Source organism: Eurosta solidaginis, chromosome 5 (assembly GCF_040869045.1).
Source record: "Eurosta solidaginis isolate ZX-2024a chromosome 5, ASM4086904v1, whole genome shotgun sequence".
Lineage (NCBI taxonomy): Eukaryota > Metazoa > Arthropoda > Insecta > Diptera > Tephritidae > Eurosta > Eurosta solidaginis.
Window position 1 is genome coordinate 45,832,027 of NC_090323.1, and position 22,346 is coordinate 45,854,372.

At 38.3% G+C, this 22,346-nt stretch overlaps 1 protein-coding gene across 6 annotated transcripts in view; it reads right to left on the bottom strand.

The window, feature by feature from the left end:
* Window positions 1-22,346, bottom strand: part of Grd (Glycine receptor) — a 98,229-nt gene that overhangs the window by 30,750 nt on the left and 45,133 nt on the right. For all 6 annotated transcript variants that reach the window (XM_067787940.1, XM_067787941.1, XM_067787945.1 and 3 more), the window contains exons 3-5: window positions 12,988-13,055; window positions 8,173-8,393; window positions 5,441-5,523 (exon numbers count right to left, since the gene is read on the bottom strand). In XM_067787940.1, the coding sequence (XP_067644041.1) occupies window positions 5,441-5,523; window positions 8,173-8,393; window positions 12,988-13,055 (372 nt within the window). The remainder of the gene's footprint in view (window positions 1-5,440; window positions 5,524-8,172; window positions 8,394-12,987; window positions 13,056-22,346) is intronic.

Sequence of the window (22,346 nt, forward strand, 5' to 3'; positions counted from 1 at the left end):
AATTCCTTTTATTTGCAACCTTCTACGAACGTTCGTATCGCTAAACTGTTGAATAAATAATTCCAATATTCAATAATGCAAAATGGTCTTTATTAGACTACTTTGAAAATACTTCACAAAAACACTTATACTTCGCAACTGATAGCGTGCTTAAATCAAACTGACTGATTCATGCCTCAGCTTGTGCTGCTTTTATACTATTAAGTTTCCTCCTTCGCATGACTCTAGGCGTTTCTTCTTATAGAATTTACTACTTAGTTGGCAGCTATAACTACAGATGCACGATTTTATAGCTTCTGGCATAGCCCATGCGCGTGTATATGTGAGTGATACTTGCACAAATGATTGCATACTTTCGGGAGTATGTCTGATATATCATGTGTTTGTGCGTTACTCTCCGCTGCTCGTGTGGGTAGACATAATGATTGATTTGTTGATGTGCATAAGAGTCACAGCTTTGAGATGATGTATGCCTTAGTGTTACTAATATTCGTTACAGTATTTTACGTACATTTCAGAATATGTATTAGTATCTATACTGTTTTTAAATTTTAGTAGAGATATCAGGCTTAAATTATGAGAAATTAGCCTAAAATGAACTTTTAATTAATATATTATAATTTTTAACAAATTTCGTATGTAAAATTTTTTTCTTTACAGCTAAAATAAGTTCAGAACATTTCCAACAACTTTTATTCAGACAGTTTTTCTTTTTTCGAATTCATTTTAGTAAAAAAAAATTTTCAAAAAAAACCTATATTTTCAAGCAATAAGCAAAGAAACACAATTTTTATAATTTTAATGTAATTTATTTAAAAAATTATTTTGTTTACTTAGAATAGACCATTTTAACGTATTTTTCCAAATAAAAGTAATGTAATGTTATTATTTCTTAAAATCTTTTTTGCTCTACATTCGTGGTTGTTTTTCATGACTTTCTGCTGTAACTCCTGATGAAAAAAAACCATCCATACAATTTGACCCGCACTAGTGAACATATATACATACTAGAGGTTTACGCCGATCACTTTATCGGCGGCGGCGGCGTGGGCGGCGCGCCGGCGTACGCCGGTATTCTTACTTTAAAAAGCTCGATTTTTCTATTTAAAAAAATAGTATTTAGGAAAGGTTTTGTTTGTATGTATTTAATGAAATCAACGTGTTGGCCATTTCGGAAAGATCCGGGGTTTTTGTCTCAAGATCTCGCAGACCGTTCAAACATTTTCAGGAGTAGCTCATTGCGGAGGGATTGCCCCCCGTCTGCTGAAAAGAAATAGAGATACATAAAATAGCCACACTTTTGTTTGCATATCTCGTGCAAAGCGTAGTTTCGCCTAGGGTTAACTCCTAATAATCGTCGCGAACACTATTTCTTAAATCATTTGTGGCTCCTTTGCGGTCACGCACAAAGGCGACTTACGGTTGCTATTAATGGTCTCTTAATACTCACGACTCCCGTGGCACAGGACGCCTCCAGTTTTTCGGCTGTTTTTAAAAGCTACAATTCCCGATGTGCGAACAATAGCAATCCCGACCACCAGTCGCTACCACGCCTCCTGACCCTCACAACATATGCCAGCTATAAGACTGCGACTTCGAACTCATACCTTCGTCGACGTCACTTTCCTAGAAGCTCTAGGTGTAGCTCCGAAGACTTTCCAACGGATGCTTTTGTCGCGCTATGCTGCCGAGCTACACCAGAGAAACACCTTGAAACATTGGGGAGTGACTATTTGGCCAAGGACGCCGCCTTCGAAATCATAAGCAATCTAAGTAGAAGTCATTGTGTAATCGGTGAAAATCATAAAATACTCGGCGCATCTACATAATTAAAATTTTACAAGGACCCTGGATAAAATTTTTAAAATGTAGACCAATGTTTGCAGACGTTTTGGTTCACAACATTGATTTCAATAGTCTTCGTTAAATCAAAACGATATATTAGAAAGAAAGTCGACCGATTTTAAGTTGAAAGATGTTTACTGCTGTTTTCCGGCCTTATGATATAAGAGCTCATTATGGCTGACCGCGTAGCTTCAGTTTTCAGACTAGTTCGACTGTCCACTACGTTAGGGTGATAGCATACACAGTCATTAGTTCGACTGTCTTGGGAAAGCTTTTGCTTCACCACTATGAGTGTTCTTGCGAAGGACAAAGCCTGACCTGGTAAATATATGTGCCTACGTATTCACATTTGTAAAAGGAGCCGTAACGTGTAGGTGATATTTAAACTTGGTTGATAGGCTATAATCAATGTGATTCACTCCAAAGGACTAGTTTTCGATAGGGTCGCCAACTTTATGTCAAACCGGGAGACTTGGGTGTTGAAGGATGAAGTGTGAAAATTAAAATTAACATTTCAGACGCTATTTTATAGTTTCGCAAATAAACAATAGATTTTTGAATGTAAGCCCAAAATGATTTTTCAAAACCTTCTCATTCGTACATATATCCTCAACTTAAGTATGAGGTAAGAATCAGTTCAACGGAGTGTTTATGCCCCTAGAACCTGCTAAAGGATTTTGCATCACTGATTTGGCTTATTCTTTCAGCCAATCGCAATATACAATTTTTTAAAAAAATCGGCACCTTTTTTGCTTTTTTAACAAATTGAGGGCAATTTGAAAACAATTTGAAACGCCTTTGGTCATTTTATTTGAATTCATTGTTCATTATTAATTTTTTGCAAAAAAATATGCAAAGTGAGCATATAAATCTCTACTATATATTTGTGAAAGTATGTCTGTATGTATGTTTGGACTTGCAGCCTAAACCGCAGAATGGAATCGAAAGAAATTTTGCCATGACTTCCCTGAGTGCGTCAATCTATGGTAGGCTATATAAAAAAGTTTTCGACAAGGGGGCGTGGCACCTCCCATACAACTGGAATTTTTCGTAGTCAATATATCTGAAAGTATTAAGGCTAGACGACTGAAATTAGGCGAGTGGTTATATGAGACCAATCTCTACCCCCTCCAGAAAAACTGGGTATAACGAAAAAGGGGCGTGGCACCTCCCATACAACTGGAATTTTTCGTTGTCAATATATCTGAAAGTATTAAAGCCAGACGACTGAAATTAGGTGAAGAGGTATATAAGACTAATCCCTACCCCCTCGGAAAAAATTGGGGATAGCGAAAAAGGGGTGTCGCATCTCCCATACAAATGGGGGTTGGGATTAGTCTAATATCTTAGTCTATATAGTACTGCTTTTATTTATACCTGAACGACGTCGGGTACTCTGCTAGTTTATTATATAACTTTTCTTTTAGTGTTTTGTTTTAATTACTTGGTGAAATGGGTGATGCAAAGTCCGTGTTAAGCTGACATCGAAAACGCTTGTTTTTTTAAATAACTTTTGAACAGTTAGAAAGAGTTAAATTTCGCAATTAGTTTCTTATAACTGGCAGTGATGCGCATCTGTTGATACCACTTTCGACCATATCCGACATGAACAATAAATGGCCTAAATAGTCTTAAACGAGTAGAAAATATAGTAACGCGCCGGACGCCGCCGCCGCCGCGCCGATATTTTTGACATTCGGCGGCGGCGTGCGAAAAACGACCCTAATCGGCGGCGGCGGCGGCGTTTATCGGCGGCGTATATCTCTAAAACATACGTTTGTATTTATATTTATACATATATATATATATATATATATATGAATGAGGGAATAAGTAGCGTTAAAGCGAAAAGCGTGCACCCTACCTTTTGAAATTTTTGCATTGGGGCATTCCTTGTACATTCTTCTTACTGTGTCTGTGTGAAAGCTTTGTTAGTGTGTGTTTATATGTATATTAAAAAAAATTTGCTAAATTCTACTTTCTTACTAGTTCATATGGAAAGATTTATTTGTGTTTATATGTATGTACATTAGGGTGTAATTTTTGCATTTAAAATTTTTCTACCGGTGCATAACACTGAATCATGTATAATATGGCCATAATATCTTAGCGTCATCAATTACCTATGGACTCATTCAGTTTATATGTTGCCCTCACGGACTGGCCAGTTCAACCTAATTTTACCTAACCGATTCTACTTTACGGTGTCTAAAATAGCTGCAAGAAGTCCGAAGGAGTTCGAAGTAGACGGAATACTGCACTCACGCCCCGCGCGGATACCATCTCCAGGTCTTTCAGTGTGCGAGATATCTATGTCAGTTTAACATTCCTGAGATGAGCAATGCATAGATACACTTCGAAAGTATTTCCGCCGTGAAAAGTTTCTCAGCGAAAACCCACTGTCTTGCAGATACCATACGGAGTTGGCATAAAAGTTGTAGGCCATGTCCTGCCAATTTAAAGGAAAGTTTTAATATTTTTATTATTATTATTTTAGCCTTAGTTCTGCAGAAATATTTACCAGCTTCTTTTTCTAGTCGGTAACACCTCATACAAAATTTGGCACACCCTAATGTGCATACCCTTAAAATGTATAATTCCTGTCCTCCATTTATAAGCTTATTTGTGACTTTCAGTTCTTAAGGTCAATTGGTAATACAAATAACTACATATTCTTACGAAAAGCAAATTCAAGATCCACATTAGCCTGATCGAAAATACATTTTTTTACTTCCAAAACTATTTAAAAAAAATTCTATGGTGCACTGAACAAACTGTTGAGAGCTTTTCATCTTAGTTCTTCAATGCATTGTTATCCAATATAGAAGGCTAAATTTTTGTTGTTATTTTTTTAGATGAAACACTGTAAGGCGTTGGATGTCCTTTTTACCGCCAGCAAATTTATTTCTACATCGAAATTTATTTATCTGTATTTAATTAGCGAGACGTGCTCATATTGCTTTATACAATTGTTTATGTTTTTGATATTGGAGAAAAATTACAAAGTTTACAAACGGCGATGGTTACTAGGACATGTTTCTGAATTTCACTTCTTCATCAGCTAGCTTCTCCGGAGCAATGTTATTCTAAGCTCTTAGAGCGCGCCTATAATTATTCCACACAATTAGGATTAAAAAGAATATAGAATAAGTATGTACCTAAATGGTGAATAAAAGAACAGCAACAGGGAGGCAAGCGAACAGCGGGGTATTCATATGGCTGAGTGGATAAAAGCATCTGCCTTTACACTAGTATAAAGTATGAATGTTGGAGATTTCGAGTTCAACACTGAGCTCCCGAGAAGCTAGCTGATGAATAAGTGAAATTCAGAAATATGTCCTAGTAACCATCGCCGTTTGTAAACTTTGAATTTTTTCTCTAATATCAATAACAAAAAGAAAACTAATTTATTTTAGACCAATCTAATGCACATACATACCATACGCGAACCTTAAACAAGCTGCAGCTAAGAAAAGTTCTAGAAGATTTTATGCTAACATGCACTTTGTTGCCTCAAATCGTCTTATTTTTAGAATTTTTTAAATACATAATTGCTTGTAAGTTTTTGGCAGTTTTTCTTACAAAACTCACTTACATGATCCAAATTTTAGTGGACACTTTTGTATGTCCATTGGGAAGTCTTCTAAATTCATTGGACAACCAGCTTTGATGGTTAATCTGAAATGAGAGACGAAATAAGGAATTGTTGAGCAAAATATTAAATATCATTAAAAGATAAAAAAAAAAAAAAATCGATACTCTTCAAGAAAGTCCGAGAACTGATTCACCTATGGCGACTCGTTATACGAAGTTTCATAAGCCCGAAAATTTGAGGCATTGTAATCAATATTTAAGACATATCTTTACTGTTAGGGGGCTTGGAATATACCAGCGGCAGGTATGCCTGTCGTAAGAGGCGACTAAAATACCAAATTGATTCAAGGGGTTGTGTAGCGCAACCCTTTTAACTCTTTCTTTAACAGCCGAGGATCTGGCGACCCAAAGTTCCTTATGGATCTGGGGGTAGGAGGGCGGTATGGCCTAGAAGGTTTCATATCGGGCTAGCCCTGTAATGGTACTTGTTACCGAAACTTACCGGATCTGTATCCGGCAAAGGAGCATCAACATCGATAACACTCCACAAGGTCTTTGGGGAGTGTCCCTATCGCTACAACAACAACAACAACATACCTATACAAAATAAAAAAATAAATAAAAAATTAGCGCGATTTGTCTCCGAGGGTATTTGGGACGAGCAATTATTTAAGTTTCCCTATAAATGGGCGGGAAGGGAAGGGACCTACGTGCTTTATGCCGACTCCGAACGGCATCTGCAAGGCAGATGCATTTTTTATTGAAAAGCTTTTCATGGCAGCAATATACTCGTAGTGTTTGCCAAATCACTTCCGAGGGACGATCTCGATTAGACAAACTTGTATAAATTTTGATTTTACTTTGCCCAGGAGCCTCGGTGTGTAAGGCACAGCATGCTACCGCACCACGGCGGTCGCCAATACACATTTGTCAATTTTTGGCTTGATGATAAAGAAAGATCAATAGGGGTAGAAGAGTATGTAAACAACTTTTCTCGTTGTTAAAAGAGATATTTTTGTAAACAGACGCTACGTGGCGCTGTAGCCAGTAGCAAGACAGTACATCTCATTGTATTAGTTGTTCTTCTGAACCTGGCATTAAGTATCGTTAAGTGTTGCCAAGTCTGTCACCCAAAGATTTTCTGTAGGCTATGAAGTCATCCAGTACGATTTTTATGTCAAGGTGGAGTCAGCGTTCGTGAGCCTATGAAGAGGAACTTATCATAAATGTAAAAACTGAAACGGCCGTTCTTTATTCCACTAGCAGAAGGGTCACTCGAATAAAAGAGTCCAATCTGGGTTCTTTTCTAAAGAACGAAGGAGCTTTCAATAACATCCTGCCGACCTCTGCGTAGTCGTGAAGGAACTAATCCAAGACCTCGAATATAGAGGCTGCCAAGTGATGGTCAATGCTGACGATTTAACAAGCGTTGTATCCGGCAAAGGACCATCAACATCGATAACACTCCTAGAGGCCTACGGTGAGTGTCATTATCGCTACAAAAACAATAGCGCAGGGTCACTGATAATATGAGATAGGCTTAAGTACCCTTCCATTATACTTTTCAGCAAGCTGCCACAGAATCTTAAGAGAACAAAGCTAGAAAAACCTCAGTCGCCTTGTAATGCTGCCGTGAAGCGATTGGATAATGCTAGAGGCTCTCTACAAAGGTGGTACAGCTTCAATATGACATAGTGGTCAAGCGCTATTGGTTGTTGATATGTTTCTGTGGGACGCATGGATACTGCATTCAATTTTAAAAGACTAGAAACTTTGCAACAAATGGTCCTGTTTGGAATTAGTGGAGCGAAGCAGACTATCTGCATTTTAATGCACTATACATAGGGTGGACGTTGTTGGGAGGGAAGCCGTACTGTAATTAGGCTTCGAGGGGCAAGATTTATACATAGTGACAGATTACTGTGCACCAGGTTTTGCCGCGGTTAAACTCGCAACTTACATTTCATCAAGGGGTGAGTGAGGTTGTGAACTTATCGACGGGTGGTTCCAAGCGAAATGGTAAGGTAAGAAACTGCAATTACTGTCTGGAACTTGGAGTCAGCTGAAAGTTTAGGATGTCTGGCCACTACATAGTCTTCCGAGCGGAAGAAGCTGCTGTCACGGATGCGGTGTGCCTAGTACCTTCGGTGAGTGAAGTGAGTTAGATTTATTTTATTATTTAGATTTATTATATGTATATTAGAGACTGTGTTGCCAGCAGCATTTCTTCCCTTTTAGTTAAAAATATTTTCGAGTTTGTTGACTCAAATTACAATTGGTCGATTTCCGTTATACATCCGATTCGAAACAATTGAAACCGAAATAAGAATTGGAAGTCTAAATCAATCAGAAGTTCCGACGTATTTGAATCGGATTTGAAGCTCTAGTACTTCGCTGATTCGTACTTATCCAGCGTAAATCCAGGCATACCTATTGTATGACTAAAATGTCGATTGTTTACGGCACATTACGCAATATCCGCAGTGAAACAAACTGTTGTAGCAACAACATAACTGTTTCAACTCTGTTCAAATAGCAACTTGCCTATTACTTTTATTAGAAGATCTGCAATCCACTCCCGCTCTTTCCGCCAATATTCCATATGGGTGCGTAATGCAGAATCCCCCACAGTGCGCGACCAAGGACCCAACTTTGTTTACATCACAAGAAATTAACTCTCACAGCAATTTATATGTATATGTTTTAAAATCAAAACGATTCAATTGAGCTCACCTGCTCGAATACAAAACTCTGCCATTTTGATAGATTCGCACAAATTTATTTGGTGTCGTTATTGTATGTAAATAACTTTGTTTACCGTTATAGAAATATGTGTCTGGTTTCCAAATGCGCGCCAACATAGAAACGCTTAAAGCCAATGTATCTTGAGCACCTTTAAAGGCCAAACGTTTATCCACCCATGATTGACGGAAATAGCAATCCATTGAATATGTCTGCAAGGATTAAAAAAGAAAATAAAGCAACAATAACAAACACACAAGTACTTATATAAATAAAAAAAAATCTACTCGTTTTGAGGTAAAAGCGAATTACCGCAAAATATTTGCACTCGAGGTGTTAAGCAATCAAATGAAATGAAGGCGTTCGTCTCTCGCTGATTAAATAAAAAAGGCAAAATTGTTCATGTATGGATCGTGATGTGTATGTGTTAGGTAGCACCCGTAGCATTTGATTTCTTCATAAATATATCAACAAAAAGTAGCGAAATTGAGGTAAGTTTGAGCGTGACTGTTGTCGCCTAATTGTTTGTATCTTTTTATACCCAGGTGTACTTATACACAGGGTATTATAACTTTGATTGGATAACGGTTGGTTGTACAGGTATAAAGGAATCGAGATATATAAAATAAAAAAAATAAATGTAAGGCGCGATAACCGCCGATGAGATCTAAGGCCGAGCTTCCTTTCCAATTTGCGTCGTGCTCCTCTTGATTTTCCCTACAAATTGGCCGGACGGGACCTACATGTTTTATGCCGACTCCGAACGGCATCTGCAAGGCAGATGAGTTTTCACTGAGAGCTTTTCATGGCAGAAATACACCCGGAGCGCTTGCCAAACACTGCCGAGGGGCGACCCCGCTTAGAAAAATTTTCTTCTAATTGAAAAACCTTATTTCTAAAATTGTGATGTTGCTTTGCCCGGGGTGCGAACCCAGGGCATATGGTGTGATAGGCGGAGCACGCTACCATCACACCACGGTGGCTGCCAGAGATATATAGACTTCCATATATCAAACTCATCAGTATCGAAAAAAATTTGATTGAGCCATGTCCGTCCATCCGTCCGTCCGTCCGTCTGTCCCTTAACACGATAACTTAAGTAAATATTGAGCTATCTTCGCCAAATTTGGTACACGAGCTTATCTGGACCCATAATAGATTGGTATTGAAAATGAGCGAAATCGGATGATAACCACGTCCACTTTTTATATATATAACATTATGGAAAATACAAAAAACCTGATTATTGACTAAATAATACACCTAGAATGTTGAAATTTGACGTGTGGACTGATATTGAGACTCTTGATAAAAATTAAAAAATTTTTTTTTTAAATGGGCGTGTCACCGCCCACTTGTGATAAAATCAATTTTTCAAATATTATTAATCATAAATCAAAAATCGTTAAACCTATCGTAACTAATTTCGGCATAGAGGTTGCCTTTACTATAAGGAATGCTTTGAAGAAAAATTAACGAAATCGGTTAAGGACCACGCCCACTTTTATATTCAAGATTTTAAAAGGGTCGTGGACGAATAAAATAAGCTATATCTTTGCCAAATAGAGCTTTATGTCAATGATATTTCATTTCCCAAGTGGATTTATAACAATAAATAGGAAAAAATTAAAATTTAAAAAAGGGCGTAGCACCGCCCCTTTTATGACTAAGCAATTTTCTATGTTTCGGGAGCCATAACTCGAAGAAAAATTAGTTCAGAATAGAACCATATGTATATGTATTACTTCGCAGCCTTGTAACACTATTAAACACACAAACCAACAACAACAGCTTTTCAAGTGTACAGCTGGGTATGTAGTATTCAGTTTCACCTGAACTTAGACTTCCTTACTTGTTTTTTTTTTTTGCTAAATGCAAACTTTTTTGCTGACTTTCATTGATTTTCATTCTAATTTGTGTGCAGGCAAATAAATAAATAAATTACGCTTGCTTTTTGCCGTTTTAACAGGAAATGACTTTAAAAAAACTTACATCGTACGTCTACGCCTATTTGTATGCAGTAAAAAAGCTATGCGATGCATTTTATTTTCAAATCTATGACATTATAGGTGGGGAGTACTGTTAATGAGATTTGGCGGCATATATTAGGGATGTAGCGAAAGTTAGTTTATCGGAACCGAACTTACAAATTGGATTTATAGTAGCCGAAATCAGAATTATTATTAGATACACGTATCTAGTTTGAAGAGGATGACAAATTAATTAATAATTATAAAATATTATTGTGATGTAATATATATCACTTTTAAGTCTGTGTGATAAACCGTAACTTCAAACTCGGAGGAATAATGAAGTGCGAAAATTGGTATTGTTACGAATTTTGGGAAATTCCGCTTATTTGAAACATTATGCTAACGTTCGAATCGCTAAACTGTTGAATAAATCACTCCAATATTCTGTATTGCAAAATGGTCGTTATTAGACTACTTTGGGAGTAGTACAATTATACTTCACAACTATATTTCACTTCGCAACTGATAGCGTGTTTAAATCAAACTGATGAGTTATTACTCAGCTTGCGCTGCTTTTATACACTCGGCCGCGTATTTCTCCAAAGGTCTAGACGTTTCACCTTCTAGAACTCTTGTAGCTCATGCTTGGTTATCAGCTAAATACGTGTATATTTGTAGTTTATAGCCATATGCGTGTGTATGTGTGAGTAACTACTTCGGCTGATGACTACATGTGTGTTTGTGAGAGATATCTTTTTGCCGCCTTCTACACAAGTGTTGCTAGCTTTAATGTGTACATGTACATAAGAGTGGCTGCTTCATGTTTTTGTTGTTGTGTGATTATTTACTAACAGTTTAGTGATGCTAATATTCGTCACAGTATATATATATGGACATATTTATTTTTTTTAATCTTCGACTTGCTGAACCGAAAGTGAAGAAAAAGGTCCATTAAGAACAGACCAATGCTATACATCCAATTCTGAAAAGACGGCACAAAAATCGAAAACGCATGTCTAAAATAAGTCGAAGCTTCCGATTGCGATAGGAGTCGAAGCTCTGTTACATTCCTTTCAAACACGCACATATACCAGCTGTAAATGATTAGTGATTTGCTTAAGTATTTTTTATTTAGTGTAGGCTTTTTTGGTGTTTCCTATTGTCTTTGCTCTATAACATGTTTGACGAGACAAGAAGTTGATTTCGACATATGCCTAGTGTATAAATAAGTTATGAAACTGATATGGTGTTAAGGTTAGGTTGAACTGGACTGGTGGAAACTCACATAGACTTAATTAGTCCGTAGTGTTACCAGAAGTTTGTTTAATGACCAAACTGAAAAAAGTCTCTAACTCTATCTAGAAGCTTTCCAGAACATATGCCACTTGCTGCTTCTAGATCTTAAAGCTAAATCGCTCCAAATAACTGGAGTCTTAACCTGGCAAGCGCAGGCCACGAGCACAAAACATTAGGCATGTTTCCTCCTCCAACCCGCACGTCTTATGTCTGCTATCATCTAACTAAAAGGCTTGTGACGAAAAAGGGCAGTTTCCAGTCAGAATATCCATCATGAGTCTACAGTCCTCTGTTTTTAATGAAACGAGTAACTTTGTTAGTCTAAAGTTGTAAGACCTATACATGATCTTTGACAATTTACAGCACCGCGCTTGCGTCCACGCCTCTCCCGCTTGGTCGATCATGTGCAGCTATTGACTTCTCTTAATCTCGCCCAATCTAATTGTGACATCTACGGAGCAAGCTTCAAGGGTTGCGCCCTTCATAGCTAGTTAATCCGATTTTTCATTACCATCTGTTCCCTTATGCCCTGGGACCCAATACAAATGTATTCTCTCTGCTCTCGGTCTCGATCCTTCCCAGGGATTGCTTACACTCTAACCCACTTTTAGATGCTGTGCTTTGCGAGATTATTGCCTTAATTGCTACTTGGCTGTCAATATAAAAGTTGAGACGGCTGCAATTTAAGCTATTTTCTTTCACTGCTTTGGTTACAGCTACTCCTTCCGCCTGAAAAAGGCAACAGTGATCTGCCAACTTGCAGGATCAGTTTATTTCCGGATCAGCACTGTATATCGCAGACCCTTCCACTACTTTGGAAAACCGAGACCGGGACTTCAAAAAAATATCGCAGTCGCGATGAGATCAAAACTGAGGCCGTATCTTGTTTTAGATCAATGATCGAAAACAATTTTTTAAATCGGGACTGTTGAATTGGCCTAATTTCGTGAGAATGTTTTATCATAAAATCCATAATGGATTCTTTATATTTTATAAGAACATCGATAGTTTGGAATGTAAAGGTTTTAACACGATACCGCCCCTGGAACCAATACAGAAACCGGAGATGAACTGAAACTGTAATTGAACCCGGATTCGGGTTTGGAGCTTAAATCGGAGCTGGAACTGAAACTGAAACCTGAACGGAGAATGAAACCGAAAATGTATCTACATTTGAAACCAAAACCGGAATCGTTGGCGAAATGGAAATGAAACCGAAAAATTACCTAAACAACAATCGAGTTTGAACTGAAACCGGAGGTGGAACCGAAACCGGGGTTGAACCGAAAATCATAACAAAAATTCAAACTGAAACTGACACTGCACAAAAACCAGAACAGAACCGATTAACCAAAACCAAGTGGAACTGAGAATCGATTTCTCAGTTTGACATTGATCGAAACTTGCATAGCAGACTTTTTTATCATTAAATATAAGGACTTTTTTTAAAGTGGTATAACATAGAGAACATAAGATCTCTGAGTAGCTGCAGTAATTAATATGATATGAAATTATATACCTTCTTAATATGGCTTACCATATCCACCTCAGAGATAGGACCCATACTGCGCACCATTATATCAACCTCAACCGTGGCTGGCGGACCTGTTGAGAATGAAATCAAAATATTTTATTGTTATGCTATTTTTAGAGAGCAATAAACAACTATTAAGGCGGCTTATTTTGCTTTAAAAAACCTCTTTTGGGATAAAATATTTTAACTATATCTTTAGAATATTTCACTAACCAGTTGAGAATTACGCCGCACTCTTAAATTAAATTAGAATAATAACTATAATAATAAACCCAACGGATTACCACCAAAGCCCGACCAACCGATACTAAGGCCATATCCGTATGACGAACCGATTTGTTATTTTCGTTTGCAGAGTCGTTGAAAGACAAGAAGTTTGTTAGGCGTCGAGGTCTTAAACTGAACTCTTTGCTTCTTATATAGCTATGTACATCTAAGCTGGCAGGTAAATGCGTAAGTGTATTCAATGATCCAAAAACCAGGCTTTGACAGGATGGGTCCCTCAGCATGAAGGACATGAAAATAATAAGCAGGTCGACCTTATTATCTTATAGGGAACTACAGGAGCATTTTACGGTTCAGAGCCGTTCAGTGTGCTCGCCGTAGCACGTATCAAGGTAACCGTGTAGCTGGAAATCAAGCCAGTTCAGATTATACAGCCGGAGGCAAAGCCAGGTACATTTTTTTATAGTTCGATCAGAAGAGCGACAGGTGAACTCATTTAGTAAAACAAAGCGGACCTACGAAGTCTCACACGGCGCTATGCGGGGCAGTGTAGTATGTGTATGATATATACATAAGTAGAATCTATCCGATAAACAAACTGGTCACTTCTATGAATACGACAATGAAGCGTCGGCTCACACTCTCATCGTATGTGTTGCTCTCACCAAACGGATAATTTCCTATGTAGATGGAGTGATTTTTAATCCTTTCGTGAAAAGAGGTAAAAAGCCTGACAAAGCATTTAAATAAATATAAATTCTTCCCAAGCAGTAATAAGTAGAGAGGGTAAGCACAATAGCCTCTCCTGGGGAAGGTTGAACTGGCAGGTCAATAAGACCTCACATATACTGAATGTGTCCATAGTGTTACCAGAATTTGTTTGACGATCAAACGTGAGATCCCCAATCAGTTGCCAAGACTTATGTTATAGAATAACTCCGTCGTCTTGGCAAATACTAGAAGTTTTATAGGACCTATCTTAATTGCTACCCCGACAACTAGCAACTCTGCCGCTCCTAATAGCTGTAATAGCTGGAGGATTGATCTGGCGAAGGTAGGACTCGAACACAGAACGTGCTCAACATCTTTCTGCAGCTCGCATTTTCTACACCTGCTTTTACTGACTAGGCCTTACTTATAACCATGTGAAGCCAGAAGTCAGTGCCCTGTTAGTATGTCCATCGTAAGCCTTGAGTCTTCTCTCTTCAGAGAAATCAGCCACCTTGTGAGTCTAATATCATGAGATTTGCACATTATCTTAGACATTTTGAAGCACAGCGATTCTGTCCACATATTTCCTGCTTGATGAACATATGCAACTCCTATATCCCTTTCATTCCTACCAGATATATTGGGATATTTACCGTCGGTTCAGCTAGTGCTGCAATCTCCTTTGCCAACTCATCGGCCTTTTTATTACCTTCTATCCATTTATGACCGGGAAACCTGTACAGATTTATGGTGCGGCCTGAGCGAAGTTTTTGCGATGCTTCTTTACATTCCAAAACATTTCTTGTTTAAGTACTGTGTGAGATTATTGCCATAATCGCCGCCTGACTATTAATATATATTGACGCGACTGCAGCTTAAGCACGCTTTCTCCAGAATTTCTGCTGCTTTCTTCACGGCTAGAATTTCCGCCTGAAAGACGCTGCAGTCATCTGAAAGCCTATAGGATATACCTATTTCCGGATTGACACAATAAACAGCAGACTCTTCCCCTGCCTTAACTTAGAGACATTGGTATACACGTGTATAGTATGTTCTGCCATTTCTGCACCCTAGCACCAACTGTCTGGCTCAATTGTGGCCTACAGAGGTCGGTCGAAGTTCAGGCATGGGACTAAATATTCCGTTTGCCCGATGCAAGATGGCGCTGTACTGCTGTGGCCATACAGCCTGCACTCAAGCTGCCCCCTGGCCTTAAACCTTGTTGCTGTAGCCTGTCCTTGCTATCCTATAAATCTTTCTTTGTTTAAACAATGCATGTTTTTGAACGATATTAAGGATTTCTATGCTATGCTCATAGAAGTACGTTCAGATTTGTCACTTCGAAACTAATGTAACTCTCGGTATGACTTTTAAATACCCTCCCCTCTCATATCAACTCCATCTCAAACACCTGACAACGTGTTCAAAGCTTTAGTAATAAACAAGTTTGTTTCACAAACAACCACAAAACTCATTCAAAGGCGCTTTAACGATTCAGGAAACGGAAATGTTTACATATATGTAAGAACATTCATTCATATCTACGTACAATGTAAGTTATGTCACAAGAGCTATTGCTATTTTACTAGTTGCCGTTTTTCTGAAAAGTGCTACTAAGCGCAATTGTTTGAGGGTGATTGAATTTTGTTTCATTTGCATGACTGCAATATAATTCAAAGACTTAAAGACTCAATGCAGTATATAGAAAGAAAACCTTCAAAGAGCATATGAAAGGTTTTAATCTCATTTAGCAAATTCTAGTAGTATTATAAATTTTTTTTCATGTCTGCACTTACCTCACGTCCTTTTTGATATTTTTTAACACTCTTTGGTTTTTAAAATAAACAGATACAAGCAGAATTGAATTATACTCTCATACAGCAACAACACTATACAAATTGTAAGCAGCCTTCAGTGTTGACGAGTCTATGAAAGTTGGCAACAGCCATCCGTCCCTGTTCTATTGAGCAATAAAAAAGGAGACTCAGTCTGTAAACTTGACTAGTAGCTAGCACTAACCGCGATGGAGAGTTAAGGTTTGGTTAGAAAATTCTGCCATAAGCTTGGTGTTAGCAAACAATTTAGGCGTACTGGTCACTGCATCAAACGCTACCACGAGTTGAAAGGGGAAGCGAAATGTCTTTTCAGGAAGAAAAAAGCCGAGGCAGAAAGGCGTGAATGCGAGGAGCTTGAACTTTTAGCGTCCAGGAATAACGCCCGCAAATTTTACCAAAAAATTCGGCAACAGATGGTAAGTTTTAAGTCCGATATCCAGAGAGTACTTAAATTATGGAGTGTACACTTCTCTGCCCTCCTAAATGGATAAAGCGATGTATCGCACAGCGATGGTGTTGGAATTAATGTCCCCCCACCCGATTATGACGAAGTCAGAACAGCAACAACCAGATTAAAAAACAACAAGGCCGCGGCCGCTGATGGTTTGCCTGCATCAGCTTCTTTGCAAAATATAGTCGGACGAGTGCATGCCTGACGGTTGGATTCTAAGTCTTCATTGCCCCGTCCACAAGAAAGGGGATCCTGCAAACTGCGCCAACTGTCGCGGAATCAGCCTTCTTAATATCTCATATAAGGTCCTGTAAAGGGTATTGTGTGAAAGATGGGGGGGGGGGGGGCACCGTTAATTGGCTGTTTGGAACTTATTAGTGCGGCTTCAGACCTGGTAAATCTACCATCGACGAGATTTTAACAACGCGCCAAAAAACCAGCGAAAAAAGGGACACCTCTTCGTCGATTTTAAAGCAGCCTTCGACAGATTTCTGCAGCGTCATGATGAGTTAACAAAAGAGGGTTCAACACTCCCTGTATCGACGATAGACCTCCCAATTCAAATCAAAAGGGGACAGGGGTTGCATATGATTCATCAAGTAGATCATGTGCAAAGCCTACGATATAAGACTCACAAAGTGGTTCATATTTCTGAAGAGAGAAGACTTAAGGGCGCGATGGGCATACTAACAGGACACTGCTTTCTGGCGTCACATGCTTAAAAGTTAGGCCTTGCCAGTAACAGCGGAAGTGTGAGCTACGGAAAGAAACGGTTGAGCGCGTTATGTGTTCGTGTTCTGCGCTCGCCAGGTCAGCTGCTCCAGCTGTTGTGGGTGGCAGAGTTGCCTGATCCCGGGTGTAACTTTTATTTTCGGAATTATAAATTAAAAGTCCAGAAATAATTTTTTCTCAAGGATTTTTACTGTAAAAGGAAGAACAGTTTGGACCCCTGCTCATAAATGTGTTCAGACTTTTAGGATCGCATAAAAAACATTCGAGTCCAAAGTAATTATTGACTCAGACTCATATCCGCCATTTGACACTGGGTGTGTAAATAGTTGGCGGATCCATATCGATAGGTAAAATAAAGAACATATTGAATCAGAGATAAACTTATAGTAAGCGGTCGAGGCTGATGTCAAGTAAGTTGCTGAAAGTATTTGGGAATCCCGAAACCAATACGTTTTCACTTTGTAAGGGATTTCAATGGCTTTAAAACTGAAACATCTTTAACTTCCTTTATGACGCACACAAAATATGGTTCTTACTTGTTAAGGAGCTTTGACTTTTTCCTCGGTAAGCTGTAAGAGAGATTAAATGTAGATACCCAAAGGTTTGAAGGGTTAAAAGTTGTACCAGAGCGTTCCGGATATATACTGGCTAAAGCATGGTTCTATTTTCAAAATTTTACCCCCAATTTTTGCAAGCTCTCTCAGCGCCTTGTGTATTTGTGTATTAAGATGTGTTATTTGTAAAAGACTGGTTGGTTCGAACACACCTTCCTATTTTATTTACATACTAGATAAACTTATAAATCAATTTTTTTTTGAAATATTAGTTTTAGTGAACTTTAACTAGTGATTAATATTCTTCCACTTCCATCCTCTCTACCACTCCCACTGGCTCCTATCCTTCTACCCTCTCTTCTTCTTCTTTCACTGAACGTTTTTCTTCCTAACATCAATCCACCAACCCCGCATCATACATACGATTTTTTAAAACAGGTCCCTGGTCCACTTCCAGAAAGAAAAGTTTCCTATATAATACTGTGGCGAACATTGGCATCACTATGCTGTTAGTAAATAATCACAACAACAAAAACAGCAAGGAGCAGCACTTATTTACATGTACACATTAGAGCAAGCAGCTACCCTTATGTACAAGGCAACGAAGAATATTCCATACACATAACCAGCAGCTTGATGCAGAGAGATCATTTCACGTACATACATATATGTATGTAGCCGGCAGCTAAGAGCAGAAGTTGTTACTCCCACATACACACGCATATGTCTAGAAGAAAAGCATAAACTACAGATATACATGTATATAGCTAAATAACCAAGAATGACATACAACTTTTCTAGAAGGCATGTGCGTGAAACGTCTAGACCTAAGGAGAAATGGGCGAACGAGGTAACCGAGGGTATAAAAGCAGCGCAAGAGGAGGAATCCGTAATCAGTAAACAGTTTGATTTTAAACACGCTAGTAGTGAAGTATAGTTGTGAAGTACTACTCCCAAAGTAGTCTCAATAAAGATAATACTGAATATTGGAGTTATTTATTCGACATTTCAACGATTCGAATGTTAACAGAAGGTGCATAGTGATCAGAAATCCCCAAAAGTCGTTACAATACCCTATTCAAAAAGCTACATGAGTACCAAATCCAAATTTTAAGTATATGGCACTGCTTAAGAAAAGGTCAGCACATGGGTCATTTTCTGAAAAGAAAAGTTTCTGAAATATTAATGTTGTCAAACGGTTAGCTCGGCTTTTGGTCCATTTTCTGGAGAGACAAAAAATTTCAAATTTAATCAAAGAGATACCTCTGTATAAAGTTTCAAGCAAATCTCAATTTAAAAAGAACTATTTAAGAGGCGGACCATGGTCCGCTTCCTGGTTGCTACAAGGCTTCCCTGTAAGTTTGATAAAAATTGGCGAATTTGTTTAGGGGTCCACAAAATGCATATGGATCTAAATGCATACATTCTTTTTTTTATAGATATGAATATAGATTAACTCTCATGACAGGCGTTTCTAATGTCAAGCAATTTACGCGCGTCAACACCTCCGTCACGCTGCTCAAGCACACGCATTTACTACAGCAGGAAGCCATAAAGTTGTCATAAGAGAAGCTGCTAAACATAAAGCTTCGAAGCTCATTTGACTGCTGGCTTTACCGCCCTTTATACATTTCTTAGTGTTTGATATATGTATGCCCCCTAACACAACATCCATTTTGAAAGCAATTCTATCATGTATAAATTGGTACAAACCTCATAGAGCATTGATGTCCCTTTCTAACTCTTCTGACTTTCCCTTTCGCCGCTGATTAATTTGATAGCGAACATTGCAGGCGCAACCTTGATGTGTTCTCGTTATTCGTCTTAGCTGACATTTTCATAAATGCCAATTTTGAAAATTATCGGAAATTGGTGGTTGTGAAGGCGCATTCTATCATTAGCCTTTTGGATTTTTCAAAATTTATGCGTAAGCAAAGGCGAGCGGATGTTTGCAGGAAAATGGGAATAAGCGTACTAAGCGCGGTAGAGAAAATTCTCCTTCATTTTAGCCATTTAGCGTCTAATTTCCTTCAAACAAATAGAAACTATATCATTTGGTGTCATGACTTCCGCTGAGGGATTATCTGTGTTTGTACAAATGTCCTTATGTATGACTGCAAATACTTCGACTCTACTTAGCCTAAGCTCATAGCAAGGATACAAGGACATCTGCACAACTTCGGTTTTGATTAAGTTGATGAAGCTATTGGTGCATTTACGGTTTTTTTTTTTACTCAACTGTATATAAATAAGTATTCGTATGAAATATGTTGATGATTCAATATTAAAATAAATAGTAATGTGCTATTGGTTTTAAGTTGATTAAGAGTAGACGCTCTGCAGCTTATCAAAATTGGCAATAAGATTATGGCATCATCGACTCCCTTGTACAAACGTCAAATTTAATTTCATTTACATTTACCCATATAACTGCCATCGGCAGTGGTGATGAAGAAGATACAATTTTTTATATATTATTTTTACAGCTAAACCTAATGACCTACTTATAGAGGTTAAAAGAAGGATGACTTAACTTAAAAGACTCTGTACTGGAAGCTTTTTTGTATGTAATTATCGAATTGTTGTCAACAAAAGATCCCGAAGCTAACAATCCAACTGAGAAAACTGGTGATAACTGGGCAAAGCGAGAAGATGGGGGAATTTAGAGATGAGAAGGAAATATAGAGGACGTTCCTGCTCTGCATATCGAGAGGTAAGAATAAGAAGGATAGAGTATAATAAATAAATGTAAGGCGCGATAACCTCCGAAGATATATAAGGCCGAGCTTCTCTTCCAATTTGCGTCGTGCTCCTATTGATTTTTCCTACAAATCGGCCGGACGGGGCCTACATGTCTTATGCCGACTCCGAACGGCATCTGCAAGGCAGATGAGTTTTCACTGAGAGCTTTTCATGGCAGAAATACACCCGGAGCGCTTGCCAAACACTGCCGAGGGGCGACCCCGCTTAGAAAAATTTTCTCCTAATTGAAAAACCTTATTTCTAAAATTTTGATGTTGCTTTGCCCGGGGTGTGAACCCAGGGCATACGGTGTGGTAGGCGGAGCACGCCACCATCACACCACGGTGGCCGCCAGGGATAGAGAAAGTGGTGAATATGAACGAGATGGAAACCGGTGGGTAAAGGAAGAGGGAGATAAAGAGAGTGAGAGAGGGGAGGGAGAAAGAGCGCGTTTGGAGAAGAATTTAGTATTACATAATTTTCGAAATAGCCTCGAGGGACTATTTCCCAATATTTTCGGAATTTTATCGAAAGTAATCTCGAAATTGATATTATTTCTTGATGGAACTTTGAAATTTTTTTAGGCTGTTTTTCGGAGTACTTACGAACCTAGTTCCAAAAACCACTAAAATAGACCAGAAAAAAAACGAAATGGTTCGCATGGACTCCTAGATTAAGAGATTCGAAGTACTTGGTCATGGTTCATCAGCAGCCCCAAACCAGCGGAATACAACGCAATCGTCTAGTATTTGTACTAGTACTATTACATAACCATTCACCAATAAGGGCCGGCTAATGATTCGACTAAGCCCCCGCACCGCGACAAGGTGCCAGCCCCAGCGGATTAGGGGGCTTAGAATATACCCGCGGTAGGTATGCCTGTCGTAAGACGCGACTAAAATACCAAATTTATTCAAGGGGTTGTGTAGTGCAACCCCCTCAAGGGGTTCCCAGCGCAATATATAGCTTATCCAACCCAATTGTCAACCTCACCTATCCGTGGCGAATCCTGTTCCATTAAAAGTCGAGGCTCTGGCGACCCCGAACTCCTTATGGATATAGGCGGTGGGAGGGCGATATGGCCTAGTACCTTTATAGTGTTTGTTACCGGATCGTACAGGATCTGCATCCGGCAAAGGGCCATCAACATCGATAACGCTCCCCAGGGCCTTCGAGGAGTGTGCTTATCGCTACAACAACAACAAAAACAACAACAAAATGATCCAAATACCAACTGCTCTGTGAACGATCGTCCTATCTCGGCACCTTTTCGAAATCGCTCTATATCAGCAAATTTAAAAAAAAAAACATATTTTTTTGAGGAATTACAAAAATGAGGAATTTCAAAAATGCCTTTTTTGAATTTGTTTCCGTTGAAAATGCTTTGTGTCAGAATGTATTGCTGAAAAGCATCAAAATAAAATCGATCTATTTTAATATATAGCCGTCCTAAACTGAATTTTCAGATATAGCGTTAGTGAAGCTTTTTTTGAAGTAACGCATTCTTTAATCGAATTCTGAACCATCCATTTTTCCAGCGAATATCATTCCGGAAATCTTTAAAAGATATTCCGAAAATATTTTGAATTTTTCATTTGGTATATTTGAGCTACCATGATTATCGATTTATCTCTTAGAAATTATTCCGGTCTTGTGTACTTTGTTTTTGTAATAGGTTGAAAAATATAACCAAATAAGCAGATAACTTAACAAGTACGCCTACGTGAATAGCCCAATGGTTTTACGAATATTTTCCATACAACTTCTATATGGCTTCGAAATAACTTTAAGAACCTTTTCGGAGCTATGTCGATGTGATATTTGGATTGTTTTGGAATATTTATGACTCTTTATTTTCCAAAATTTTTCTCGACTTCATTCCGAAACGATAACGAGAGTCATCAGAGACTTTAATGGAAAATAAAAACAAAACATAACTTAGAAAGTGTGAGATGTGAGTAGGACGACCTGAATTTTGTGATTAACGAGAGAATTTCTACTGAGAAACAGTTAACCGCAGAGTACTTTACTTACGAAAGTGGAATTTTTCTGTAATCTTTTAGCGAAATTGTGAATTGCTTTAAATTTGAGTTAAGTGGAATTGTTCATGGA